The sequence below is a fragment of the Nicotiana tabacum genome, chromosome 15 (genome assembly GCF_000715075.1).
Source record: "Nicotiana tabacum cultivar K326 chromosome 15, ASM71507v2, whole genome shotgun sequence".
Lineage (NCBI taxonomy): Eukaryota > Viridiplantae > Streptophyta > Magnoliopsida > Solanales > Solanaceae > Nicotiana > Nicotiana tabacum.
Genome location: NC_134094.1, coordinates 111126700 through 111141977, shown reverse-complemented (window position 1 = coordinate 111141977; position 15278 = coordinate 111126700). Strand labels below are relative to the sequence as shown.

General features: G+C 35.3%; 1 protein-coding gene across 1 annotated transcript; it reads right to left on the bottom strand.

Moving 5' to 3' along the window:
* Positions 1-1582: 1582 nt before the first annotated feature.
* LOC107831320 (fructose-1,6-bisphosphatase, cytosolic-like) lies at positions 1583-6916 on the bottom strand. The gene is given in 12 exon segments (NM_001326258.1): positions 1583-1693; positions 2052-2127; positions 2214-2300; positions 3342-3407; positions 3478-3548; positions 4640-4726; positions 4892-5005; positions 5114-5180; positions 5279-5340; positions 5425-5499; positions 5585-5632; positions 6758-6916. Coding segments are annotated over 12 exon segments (1023 nt in total).
* Between the last annotated feature and the right edge of the window lie 8362 nt (positions 6917-15278).

Here is a 15278-nt window from a genome sequence, read left to right as displayed (position 1 = left end):
TTAGACTTTAGTTACTAGCACTTACCAGATTGGTTGAAATATGCTTAGTTTCTTATGGTTGAGCTAGTTGTAATTGCCAAAAAGAAATCAAAGAGTGGGGTAAAAAGAAGCTGTCGCCCTTCTTTATAATCTAGCACATGATTTTTGTGGAAAAATGACAAATTTCTCTAGTTCTCTACTTCTCTATTATTGTCTATTTGATTTAGCGGATAAACCGCCTGACAATCGTCCGCTTATCATTAATCCGATACCAATCCGTCCGATGTGTTATTGGATGGCTAGCGGATTACTACAGACCGATAACCGATAAGTCGAACCGTTAAGCATAAATAACCGCCTAATCCGTCGGATAAGCATCCCTAATCTCATCCATTCTATAGCATCTCTGAGTGGTAATGTGATTTTTCTTTGTTTTAGTCACAACTAAACAACATAATTTTCAGAAAACAAGTACATAATTATTTGGGCCAAACATGGCCTGATATTCTCCCTTCTTTAAATTCATAATAATAAAGTTTGGGTTTTACCTAAATTTAAAATCATTATACCTTGTATTATTGTAGATATAAAATGCTAGAATGAATAACATCTTATTTGGATGGTTGTTATGTACCGTTTCATAATGTATCGTAGTCATGTATTGTACTGTATCGTTTTGATGTATATAATATTTGGATAGATTGTATTGTTTGTCATCGTTTCATGATGCTATGCACCAACAATATGAAAAATAAACTTGCAATATTAATAAGAAAAAGTAAGGTACGAGATAAAATTATTATATAAAAAAGTAGGGTAAAAGATAAAATAGGATTATTTAATATAATAAGGAAGGGCAAGATGAGAGAAAAATAAGGAAACGATGCGACCACACCAAATCAGTCGTTCCATAAAGTGACACTTTTCTTCGTTACGTAACAACGGACTTAACGATACGATACAATAAAATTTAAGTAACAATCAAAACAAACATTGTATTTAAAGTAACAATACGATACAATACAACATGTAACAACCATCCAAACAAGCTGTAAACGGAAAGGAGAATACTGCAAATGAAAAACAAGGGTCTGAATCACATTCCCATTCGTTACTAGGATTCAGTTGAGTAATAATCTGGACAAATAATATACTAATTTATTAGCCTAACATGAAGAGGTGTAATAGAGGCCTCAAAATCTATCATCCCTGGACAAAGTTCTACCACCTTTGTATCTTGAAAAATCCTTGAACACAATTTCTTGCACCACAGAATAATGTTCTATTAGTAAAACTTTGTTTATTTTCAACAGTACAGCGCCCTGAACTTGTTTGAATTTTTCACTTAGCCACCTAAACTGAGCCCGTGACCCGAATTGATGAAGGGACAATAGGCAAATAGATTAAAAACACGTAGCAGCTTGCACAAGCTCATTTATATGCACGTATTATTAGCAGAGTAGCTTATACTCTATTGTGCAACATAGAATTGCAATCATCCTTTAATGATTTTGAACTATAACGAGCAATTTGCTCTACTTTGACAAATTAGTAATCAGCACCAGCAAGAGTTGTAAAGTGAGATAAGGTAAATGTGCATGCATTAGTTTTTCTCTTCAGCAGCATAAAGCCTTTTGATCTCCTCCACATCATCATAACTACCAAGGAAAATCGGCGCTCTTTCATGTATTTTCTTAGGAACTAAGTCGAGTGCCTGCATAAAAGTAATATTAGTAGTCTAAAAATGACATACTTTGACTGCATTAAAGTTCTTTTTTCTACATTTATCTGTTTAAGATGACCAAATAAAACAATTACCATCTAAGCCCTCGACGATGCTTTTTCAGGGATCTTTAATCTTGACTCACAAAAGTAAACAACATTTGACATCTCGAGCACTAAACTCAAGTCCAAAAGAAGAAAGGTATAATAGTACTGGACTAAGAATACCAGCTCCGCGACACTTTTCACTTTTTCCTAGGAGAATTCTTTGACAAGGACTAAAAATGGAACCAAAGCAAACTTGCAGTCTGTCTTCTATTATAGTGTAACTAAATATGCAGAAATCATACCCGCTGCTTTCCCGTAAATGCTTGGCCTCCTGCTTGTTCCATCAGAAATGACATGGGAAACACTTCATAAAGAACCCTGTTTCATACAGTTTCAGTTGCAGTCTTTCAGATAATAATAGTTGAGAAGTTCCATTTGTAACTCAAAAGATGTGCATAACTTACCGCAGTTTCCCGTTGGGGCTTTTCTTATCAGCTGGGTACAAAAAGATACCACCATAGAGTAATGTTCGATGAACATCAGCTACCATGCTGCGAGACAACAGTCAGATGTCATTTAAAATGAGGTGATAATAACTACTTATATCAGGTTATATTTAACATACATCTATGATCACACTCAGAACATGATTAGTTCATTTACTCAGATTTGTCTAATGGAAACAAAAGTTGTTGCATCTGCCCATTAAGAACAACTGCAAAATAATATGCAAATCCCAATGGAGCAATCCATCTTAATTCTTAACAATTGAAAATAAAAAAAATTCCAACATCAGACCCATTGACGATTTTCAGAATTCACAAGACCTATTCATGTCTCACTCAAAATATAAGGAGCCATTTGATTAAACCAACCCATCCAATCAAACCAAACCAGTCAAGAGCTTGATTATAATTAAGTATTTGATAGATATTCAGCCCTGTCTGCACATTTCGTATGAACCTTTAACTTTTGAAGTTTGAACTGTAGTTGACTTATAAAGCTGTAAGATGGTCATAATGATTCTTAAGATGCTACTCATCTTAGCAATAGATGACACCACTCAGGCTATCAGACTTCAAGCTAAAAGTATAGGAAGCTTGGTTTCCACTTTTGCCATGTCTATGAGAAAAATAGATAGATCATAATCGCTTTTGTTCTGAGGAGCTCAGCTTCAGCGATTTCTATATATGTTAAGAGTTTCAGCTTCACATTACTTCTCTAATTAATCAGAAGAACACAATTCTATTGCCTAGTATGACGAGAGAAATGACAATCATTCATGGTTGACACCTGATTAAGATGCCAGGACAAATAAGTTGGTTCATACAAAATTCAAGTGCTTTTAAAACAAGATGTTTGGTGAAGATCATACACACTCTGATATCTGTGATATGACAATACACCAGAAGTTTTTCATCTCTATTTCTAAGTACATCTTAGAAAGTTAATTCAATGCCTGAACAATGAAGTTGAAGTTGCAACTTTTTTATGGAAAGAAATGAAATCACAGTGGTTAAAACCCACAAAAATACACATAAGAAGCTAAACAATTTAAGCACTTAAAGTCTCACACTACATAGCTCCAGTACCTTCCAATATATCTTAAAGATTTGGGTGAAGAACCATCCTTGGGGAACTTGCAGTTCTCCACATATCTGAAATTCGAAGAAAAGTAAGACATCACAGAAACTGGAAAATGTAGATAATTAAATTCATTACACATACTTGGATGTTGGACCATCCCAGTTCTTAGCATTTCCTTCATTCACTGAATAAATCTTCCCTTTCTTAGGAATCTGCATGTAGGAAGCAAAATAAAGATCTTGCTAAATGAAAAAGATGCAACATCAATCCAAATAACATAAAAGAAAGTAGAAGCAAATTCCAATGTTCTGAAAACAATACAAAATCCAGACAAGCGGTAGAATGAATGATGTGGAGAAAATGAGACTAAAGAACTAAAGGTATCAAATAGCAGTTGAGGAAAGAGAATTTTAACTTTAAGCAGAGGTAACTTCAGAGTCAGAAAAGGACACAGGATCTTATTTAAGCTAAAATGATTTTTTGTTTTGATAAGTTTTATGCTAAAACGATGGCATGCTGTGTAGGATTGTTACCAAGTTACATATTAAACCATTATATTTGTTTCACCATCAAGTTATCACGGACTGTATTAAGGGAACTGTAATACAGTCAATAATAAGATTATTTGCAAATTTTTACGTCTGTTTGGTCAATTACAGTAAGATTTGAATATACAGTGCTTAATCTAACTTTCCTTCCAATAACACCCTTGGCCTATTTTACCTTATTTTTTCAATTTTAATATATAGCTTTATTATGATGTAATTACATAATTGTCATACTATACCTAAGAATTATCATGAAAATTTTAGGATTACTAATTTTCAATGATCTCAAATAGAAACAAGTTTAAGAGAAGATTTAAAATAGCATCATTAAATATGATATAAATGATTATACAACTATTGTAAGTCAGCTCCTCATATGATAGCTATAGTTTAAACAAGCAGTTTTTACAGCTTTAAAATTAAGACTACAGACATTATCAGAAATCTGTGAAAGATAACAAGAAATGATTCTAATTAAGTAATAACATAAGCAAAATTCTGAAAGAAATTGATAGAATATTTCACACACATTTATTGAAACTGAAGGTATCATGAAAGAATCTTTTAAAATTATCTAAAGTTTAAAAATATTGTTTCCAACCAAACTTTACCCCCCTGGACTATATCCAACTGTAAGTTATAAGACAATCTTGAGTACTCATGACACGATCCAGAAACGGGTGGCCACCAAGCCAGTAGGTAAGGAGACATGTCTGCGTCTTGAATAGAAGTAAATAGCTGAAGGACAACTTTACCTTGATATCTGGATGAGTTAAGATGAACTCGCCAAGAGAGGGGTCAAGTGTAAAACCATTAACACCTTTTCCAGTGCTCAAGACAAGCTGCAAATAACCGAGCCCGAAAAAGTTATTGTCACCAGTAATTGCAATTCACACTTTAGAACAGTTCCCAATAAGGCTCATATAATAATCCGTATACTTCTGGATCTATTGTTTATGGAATCCAACAACTCTCAAATCTACTACAATAAAAGGCAATTCCCGTACCGTACAAGAACTTCCATACATGCAGTATCCAGCAGCTAACATATTCTTTCCAGGTTGCAAGACATCATCTAGTGTTGGTTCATGAGCATCTTTCATCATGTAAATCCCAAAGATCTAGATAAAACATATGCATTTTGTCATTGCGCCATCACGTAAGAAGTAAATATTATACAAGTTGAAAGCCTATGAAAGAAAATTTAATAGTTAAAAGTGGAATAATACCGTTCCGATTGAAACACCACAATCAATGTTGGAAGATCCATCCAGAGGATCAAAAACTACGCAGTACCTGTTTTAACATTGTAATTTGTATGAAATGCAATCATATTAATGATAACCTAAATAAAAAGGCTTTAGTATAAACTTTTGAAAAGCTATAATACGTACTTTCCACGCTTAGCTGGCTCCACAAAAGTAGCTTCTTCGTCTTCTTCAGACACAAGAATGCACTGTATAAGTTTGAGATCTTTCAGATCAGCACCACTACGTATTTTTATCACAGTACACTAAAACATGAGGGTCTTGGGTCTTACTGTTCGGCCACTGCTGACAAGAGCCTTGATGAAAACTTCATTTGAGAGTACATCCAGTTTCTTTTGGTCTTCACCCTTCAATTAGAAATTGTAACATTCTGTTAAGAAACAAAGACTTAAACGCTTCAACACTATGAGTGCCGCATTCCTAACAACTTGCCTGCACATTAGTCTCACCAGCAAGCCCTAAGAGTTTGGCCAAACCTGCCTGAAAAGATGTATACATAGTGTAAACACATCAATAATGGAAGTAAAGATAGAACAAAACAATGTAAAACTAGTTTGAAGTGCATGCTGAAAGAGTCACTGCAGTAAAGTTTCCTCCGCCTCAACCATTAACATAGTAACGAAGGATAGGTTAGAGAGCAGCTATTGGGCTTATCCAACTGCTGTCAGTTGGAGAGAGAATGAAGAATGACATTCCCCCATTCAACTAAGTGCTATAAGCAAAACAACTTTATCAAAGAAAAGCTCAACCTCTTGGTCATGCACTTAAAAAATTCTAAGATTTATGTTCACACAAATTAAGAGTTTTTCCATTTTATATTGACCCCCAAACTCAAAGACAATGACGAGATAACCTGAAAGTGAATATCACGGCCATACCTGGATTACCATAAAAAATTTAAAAATAAAAAGATCTCTTGATAGCAAGAACACATATTTTCAATGCATAGCATAAGCAAAGAAATCCTCTTTTAAAGCAAGATGGCAACCCATCATACGTATAATAAAACTCAAAAACCATATTGCCTTTACAAAAGAGCAGTGTGTGCGCGCGGGCGAGCGCGTGTGCATAGATGATTGGATGAGGAAATTGACCATGACTCAAATTTCTAGCTAAAAACAATTTGATTAAGCAAGAATCTTAGGGCCCGTTTGGCCATAAATTTTTTTCACTTTCTTCGGAATCAGTGTTTGGCCATGAAAATTTCAAATTTCACTTTGAAGTTGAATTTCGGAATTTCTCGGAAATTTGAAAAACTACAAAAAACTATTTTTCAAAATTTTCACTTCAAATCACTTAGAGAAATTAAAAAACAACTCCAAATTGTATTCATGTACAAACACAAGTCCAATTTTCAAATATCATTTTCACTTTTTTCCGGAATTTCACATTTCTTATGTCCAAACGCCCACTAAGTCAATCAAAGAAAAAAAAGTCAATCCAAGTAAAGACATGTACAAAGTTAGCAACAACAATATCAGTCAACTATGCTTCAATTGGGATTGGCTATATGAATCAATGAATTACACCTTGATCCCAAATTAGTTATAGTTAGCCATATCAGTCATCTGTACCACAATATTTATAAATAAATAAAAATCTAACCTTATTAACAGCAGTACAGACGAATTTGCAGCCAAGAACAATGTGACTGAGCAAGATAGTGAAGTCACCGCGTGATTCAGGGTATTTGCTCTGCTCATTCAACACGAACCTTGTTATGGTCATCAAATCAGTCCTGTGTGCATCCGCTGCGTGATCCATGGCTACCTAACTCTTCCTTTCTTTTCGCCAACTTTCCAACAACACAGCAATAGACTAATTTTTACTATTATATGCAACTAGTATGTCAATGGGGTGGCACGCAGTTCGATGCTGACACGAGAAATACAATAGATAAAAAAGGGTAATCTGGGAAAATGAAGGGGATTGGGCCTATCTGATGTCAATGGAAGTTTCGGATGACACGTGGAGAGAGAAGCGTGAGCCATGGTACCAGTGGTTAGCAGAAGATAATGTAATTTTTGTACTTACGCTTATTCTGTTCCATTCTGATTCTTGTTTTGCTACTTGATGTCAGGCTGAAAATTCATATTTGCCTTGCATCATATCTTAATCTTATTAATTTTAGCGTAAATATTTGTGATTTGAATGTAATAATAATATTTATATGCATAGGAGTCAATTTGAAGTGATTTGGCAAGCTTGCATGTAAAGTGAAGTAAAAACAGAAGAATTCAGAGGAAGCATGAGTTTGGTGTCCAGGTTGGTGCCAGGCACCAACCAAAACGCCAAAGGCACAATGTGGAAAATTTCGGTGTCCTGGTTGACGCCAGGCGCCAAGCGAAACGGCTAAGGACGGGTTTCACCCTACACGCCCCCAACATGTATAAAAGGGGTTCTAAACCTATTTTTTTATGGGGGCGATTAGAGAGGCAAAGGGAGCCGCCACTCTTGAGGTAGAGAACACTTTGGGGAGGCAAGAACACCGTAGGAGCAAGGAAAAAGGATTCGACTTCAAGTTTCTCCTTCTTTCTTACTCTATTTTCATTACCGGTTATAAATTCTAGTATTGTAGTTATGCATACTATTATGAATAGCTAATTTGTTATCTAAGGTTTGATGGAACCTATTGGAGGATGATTTTCTACTGCGTTTAATATAGATTTGCCTTTAATTTTTCTCTACTTGTTCAACTATATTTTCATTGTTGTTAATTGAAGAGCTCTCAATTAACTGGGCCTATTTAGTGTGTATATTGCTCGAGAGAGAGTACACATTTAGGCAATTGTTGAACAACACCACTCCTAACGTAGTTGAGAGATCGATAAAGAGGGTTTAAAGGCGGGATTAGAGATAATAAAGCCTTGGTGCGATCGTAGTGAGCGGTAAATTAGTGTCAGCTAGCGTAGTTCGAGAGAATACGTTTAGTAAATTGTGGTAGTTGCTCGAGAGAGAGCTACGACAATCAAAGTACTCACGATTGGTAGAGAATATTTAGGCAAATTCGTAGAAAACATAGTGGGAAAGGTTCCGACAATAGGGAAAATCATAACCTTAGACTTTTCCAAATCTTGTCTACAATATTTGCTTTGTTAGTTATAAATTACTGCAATTTTCATTACTTTGATCTTAGTTAGTAAACTCTCAAATCGTTATATAATATTTCTGAAGGTTGATTACTTGAATTCGTGCAAAAAACTATTGGTTGTAATTAGTGCGTTATTTCCCTGTGGGATTCGACTCCGGACTTGTAAACCAGATTATATTTGCAACGACCGCTAGACCTCTTAGGAGGCATAGTTGGGCGTGATAACTATTGCTGCTGCTTCTTCTTAGGGGTCGTTTAGTTACGAGTCCGGAATCAAAGTATGATTCATTTGGACTCAAGCGACACAAATAAGTTTAAAAAAAACTAGGCACCATTTTATATATAGCGCGGTGAATAACCGCGCTATATTTGAACTCAAAAAGGGCGGGATGTATAGCGCATGTATACAGAGCGCTATAGTATAGCGCAGTGAATACATGCGCTATACATACATAAAAACGAGGGCCTCCATCTTCCCCGACCAGAAAACCAGTGCCCTCCCCCTTTCCCCATTCCAGCGGTCCCCCTCCATATTTAAAGAAAAAAACTAAGTGGATCCCACCCGTCCCACAAAAAGTGTATCTTCTCGGTATTATAGCAAGCTTACACCGGATCTAAGGCATTATCGCGTAGTGGATTGCTCGTTTCGGTCCCCAAATCATCAAGGACCCGTTTGGCCATAGATTTTGCCAAAATATATTCGGAGTTTTTTGGCAAATACATGTTTGGCCATAGATTTTATCTACATTTTGACAAATTCCCAAAACCAGCTCAAGAACTGATTTTGGCACAAAATATCACTATTATATTTTTTTAAAATTGCCCCAAACTTTGTATTTTATAAATGAGCTCACCGTTTATTATTTTGCCCCACTGTTGCTTCGTCTTCTCAGTCATCTGATAGTGTATTATGTAGTTTATTATAAAAATGATAATTTTGTACTAAATTTATTTATGTTCAGGACTATGATTTGCGATAATATAATGAATGTTATTGATAAAGGTATGGATGGGTATTTGTGATAGTTTTTAGAACTTGTGAGTATAAGTCATGTTTCATGTTTTTTCAAAAAACAAAAGTGAAATATGTTTTGAAAACTTATGTCCAAACACATTTTTATCTTCAAACCAAACTTCACCCAAATCATATTTGTCAAAACAAATTTGAGAATCTATGGCCAAACGCTAGCCAAATCTTCACCTTTCAAAAAATTATAAATCGAGGTATTCCGACTTACTTTTTGTTCAAACTCGTGTATAAAAAACGTGTATTGGTTGTTTTTTATTGTGATCTATGTTTTTTCGTGATTGTTTTGTAATTTAATTAAATTTTTTTTTTATCCGGATTAGATTATTGTTGTGGTAAAAAATAGTAAAATAGATAAATTGTTACTTTATGAATAATTAATGTTATTAGTTGTTATAAAAAATATTTATTAGTTATTTTTTTACTGTGGTATATGTATTTTAGTGATTGTTTTATGATTAAATTAATTTATTATTTTTTATCCGGATTAGATTATTTATGTGCTAAAAGATTAGTAAAATTGATAAATTATTATTTTATGAATAATTAATGTTATTTATGTGACTTTATTATTGTTTAGTTCCCTTTAGTATTATGTTGTATCCGTAATTATAATGTAGTGCCCTTTAGCATAGTAAAATATAGTGCCCTTTAGCATAGTATCTTTATAGTTATTGAAATTAATCATTTAATTATTTGTTAACCCCAAAAAAATTTAGAAAAAAGATGATAGTTAAAACACAAACTCTCTCGAATGTTAGTCAACAAATGTAAGAAAATAACATAAAAACAAGAATATTTGTCAAAGTAAGTATTTTTATATGAATACTTGTTAATTATATCGTGTATAGTTATAAAATAATAAACTAACATATAAAATAATAAACAAACATAGAAAGTAATAAAATAACATATAAAATAATAAACTAACATACAAAATAATAAACAAACATATAAAATAATGAAATAAATATTTAAAATAATATATATATATATATATATATATATATATATATATATATATATATATATATATATATATGTGTGTGTGTGTGTGTGTGTGTGTATATATATATATAAACATAGTATAATAATCAAAGATTTTATCTCAACTCTCAAAAAGAAAGTTGTTTTAGCTTGATCATAGTATAATAATCAAGGATTTAATCGCTTACTACATCATATATATCAACATACTAGCTTACAACATGTAACTTAGAAAATCAAAATTGCATCCAATTGTTTTTCTTTTTAAACATTAAAAAAAAAAAAGCAGTTCAGTGCACAAAGTATCCCACATTCATATAAAATAATAAACTAACTAAAATAATAAACAAACATATAAAATTATAAACTAACGTATAAAATAATAAACTTACATATAGAATAATTAACTAACATATAAAATAATAAACTAATATATAAAATAATAACCTAACATATAAAATAATAAATTAACATATAAAATAATAATATAGAAAATGTATCAACTTAAGTAATAATATAGTAAAAATATCGATTAAATATTAATATAAATATATTGTAATATATTTAAAGACGTTAAGCAATCAAAAAGAAAAATACTTTAATTAATATTGTTCAATTTACAGACATCATCATAGAGGTTTCCCATGTGCATCCCGGACCTGTATCTTGAGAGCTACTATTGCTACAGGGCAACCATAGGTCTTCATACATCTGGGATGGGCAGTGTTTGTCCCAGACATTCCGCCCCAGACGTATAGACGATATGTGGGAGTTCATTAGGGACCACCCACTCCATCCATGTATAGTGACACACCTTCAGGATAAGGGTTTCTACATGATCATAGAGATGGGCCGGTTGCAGTTCGACTGGTGTTGATCAAGGCTATGATAGAGCGGTGGCGACCGGAGACGCACACGTTTCATTTACCCATCGGCGAGGCTACCATCACGCTTGAGGACGTGGAGGTTCTCTTCGGGTTTCCGATTGATGGATTGCATGTAGCTTACCCGCATGCTCTTAGAGACTATAGGGAAGTGCATTACCTGTATATGTTGCAGCGACTCACCTGTTTCCAGCCAGCGGAGGAGACTGCATTGAGTGGGGCAAGTCAATTGCAGATGACGCCCGTCCGAAAGCATCTGGAGGCGATGGATGCGGAGATTATTGATGCTTCACTAGCGGAGGATATCGACTGGCACACGAGATTGTTGTTGATGCTGATGTTTGGTGGTGTATTGTTCCCGAACACTTCGGGGAACCTAGTCAGCTTGATATTTTTACATCATCTGGAGCAGCTAGATGAATTACCTGGTTACAGCTGGGGTGCAGTTGTTCTAGGTTACCTGTATAGGCAGATGTGTCGGCGTGCATGGGCACCCAGAGAGACGTTGTCGGATTTTTACCGCTGCTGCAGGTGAAAACGTAGTCAATTATTTTCATGATTATAACATACATAGTAAGAAAATACCTTAATTTTACATCTATAGTCTATATTAGGTTTGGGCCTGGGAGCGGTTCCTATAGTTCCATCCACCTCTACCACCGATGGCTCCGGATGCACCACCTCTACCGTTTCTCCCTTTTTCTTTGAGGTGGGTTGATAAGCGAGACTACGGACGCGAGTTCGAGGTTCGACATCATCTCTCTACCTTGAAAACAATATGCTAGGTTGCTATACTGATTTGGTTGATGACAAGTGGTATGGTGTTCTGCGTCCCTTGGAAAATAAGCCTATCAATATACACACTGATCTCAAAATTGCAGGGCACATTATTAAGGGTGAAGCGCATTCTACAAAGCCTGAAGGTATGCGAATTTGGTGCGAAAAACTACAATGGCTTCCCCTTGACTCAAAACGATGTGATTATGAAGTACTATATCACTGGCATGGGCTTGTTGTACTACAAGCACTGTCTGCAACCTTCCAAACAAACACACACAAAGATGAACCAGAAGTGATTCGGCATTTGATGAAGGAGATTCTAGAGATGGAAAAGGCATTTTTTTTCATCATGCAATGGATGATCTTAACTACCTGGAAGGAACGGAGGATCAGTACTGAATTTATTAGAAAATAAAAAATTGCATAGAGACAATAATTATCCTGTTTCCCCAACAGTTGTCGAGTGGGAGGGACTACCTAAGTTTCTACCACAGACGTTGGACGTAGGAGTCCCATATTATTGTAGAAATTAAGCAAGTGGTCTTATTGATGATAGCGATGAAATACGAGAAATGTGTGTCAAATGGGGCCTAGATTACGATGCCCTTGGTCCCTAAGGGTGCGTATAAGATGTTGACGAAGAATATGAAATCGGTGACAATGAAATAGTGCCAGACAGCAACGATATGGAGAATGACAATTATTTTTTATTCCTTGGGGTGTATGTTAAATTGTTGTATTGAATCTTTAATTCTAAATATCAATTAGATTTAACCCCACTGGAAACATAATTTTATTTCATACATTTTGCAACCTGAACATTTACATAAATTTAGTACAACAAAATTATTCCAATAAAACACTACATTTATCCTTGATAATTGGGCACATTGGATGAATTGCCACCTGGAGCTGAATTACCACCGCTTCCCAAACTAGTTGAAGGACATTTACGGCGGTTGTGTCCTGTCGGGGAACATATGCCACATTTACGTGCATAAACGTTATCACCAACGTCCATTTGGTTCCGTATACGCGTTCTTTTTTGCACTTGCCGTTGACACACATAATCCTTGTTACACACCATTTTAAATATTTATGGCAGCCAATAATGCTCAGCACTCACTGGCTGTAACTGTCCATTATAGGTGTTTAAGTATGCAGCAACACTATATTCTTTATCATCGTACCTCGTTGACACGAAACATGTATGTTGAAAACACTTCATGGCATGTGAGCATGGCAAGTGATAGATTTATCATTTTTCACATGATCATAATCTTCTGGCTTCATTGACGGTGTGTGTATTATTCCCACGATTGTGATGCAGACCAATGCGAACTTCAAAAATATTTCGCTCGCTGCAATACTGCAAAAATGAATGCCATTGTGCAGACTTCAATAACCCATCGAAAGACTATGACATATTTGTAGTCAGAATTCCCCATCTTCTACCACCATCCGCATGCAAAGTCCACTTGTCAAGCTCATGTCGCATCAACCAACGATAGGCTTCTAGGTCTTCTTGCCTAATCAATTCCATTCGCCTCCTAAATTTACACTCTTGGTAATCTGTTGCAACCATCCACATTAAATCATACAAGTCCGTGTTAGGATAAGCCCTCTAGAAGTTAGCCTTCAAGTGCCTAACACATTAACGGTGGTAGGCATACGGTTCCTGCCATGCACGCAAATTCTGTACAAAACTTAAAATACTGTCATGCCGATCAAATATTAGACAAATACCTGAATGTTATTTGAAAACGTCTTCTTCAAGTGGTTCAAAAATAATGCCCATGTCTCTTGGCTTTCATTGGAACAAGTAGCAAATGCTAGGGGAAATATACTTTCATTAGCATCTACTGCAACGACGATCAACAACTTAATATCATACTTTCCATTATGAGTGTCGTTTATGGATATTACCAGCCGACAATGTACAAAACCATCAATGGTTGGTTTAAATGCCCAAAACACATATCTGAATATGTATTCTGGTATTCCCGGACTCCGTTCAAGCTTCCATTCAACAACAGTCCCGGGGTTAAAGTGTTGTAATGCAGCCATGTACCTGGATAGAGCGGCAAATGACTTATCCCAGTTATTATAAACAATTTCAAACGCACGTTTACGCTCGAGAAATGTATTTCTTTTGGTAATGGTACATCTATATACCTGGTGGACAGATGTTATACACTCTTTGATCTTGTACCTTATGGACGCTTCAATGTGTGGAATCAAGACAAGAGAAATTAAGTCAACATTCATGTTAAAATGATTCTCACAGTATGTGCCCATTTCACAATTATAGGTGCCAATGTATTTCCCCACAATCCACATATTTATTTTCAACTTTCTCGCACGCAACATCCAATTACAACCTTAAAACCATCTACGACAAATAACCTTGTATACTTGCGGAGATGACTCATGAACCACGATCTCACGACACTCTTTTATGATGTACATTCGCACCGCCTTGCTTAGGCACGCTTTATTAGCAAAAAGCATGCCATTTGACAGCAGCGTTGCTCTAGATTTATCCCACATTACTGTCCGAATTTTGTCAAGATCCCTTGTGAGGGCATCGACATCCGGCATTCTTGGCAACTGATCAAGGTAGGGAGCATCCCTTGAATGAAACGTCACATGGGACTCGTACACTCTTGGTCTAATGGGAGGTGGAGCATGCCCCCTCGTCAAATTAGGTTCATTATTCTCGTCCTCATCACTGTCACCCTCATCTGGGAAGGGTGTGTTATCTCCAGACTCGTCAGCATTGTTGTCATAATCACTATCATCTTCCTGACTCTGCGCATCTGCCAGATCCCGATTAAATATATCATCTTCGGGCAATTGAGTAAAGACATGGCCTTCAAGTTGCTCGTTTTCATTGCACAACCAATAAAATAATGAGTTTCTCAAATTCATCCAAACTTTACATATAAACTTTATCACTTCACTTACAAATCATAATGCGTTGATATCCAATGATGCACATTATTCTGTTGGTGATGACTCCCGGATGGACCACCATGATCCAACATACCAAAACTAGGCATATTTCAATTGTCTGTTGGTTCATAACTTGTAAAATTCATATCTAGTCGGTACTCCATGTGGAATATGTGAGTGTTAATATAAATTCAATACATAAAAATAAACATCGTAACATAAAGAAAAATTAAAGTTTACCACTCGGCTTGTGGATTATGTAAACTTGGGGAGAAATTATGTGCTCGCTCCTCATTTGCGTGTGGAGATAAGTTTAGATCATGTTAAACTCTTTCACCCGGAACCTGTTCGACTAAAACTGCTCCAAAATAACCACCCGATGTTTGAGAGATATCCCTACTT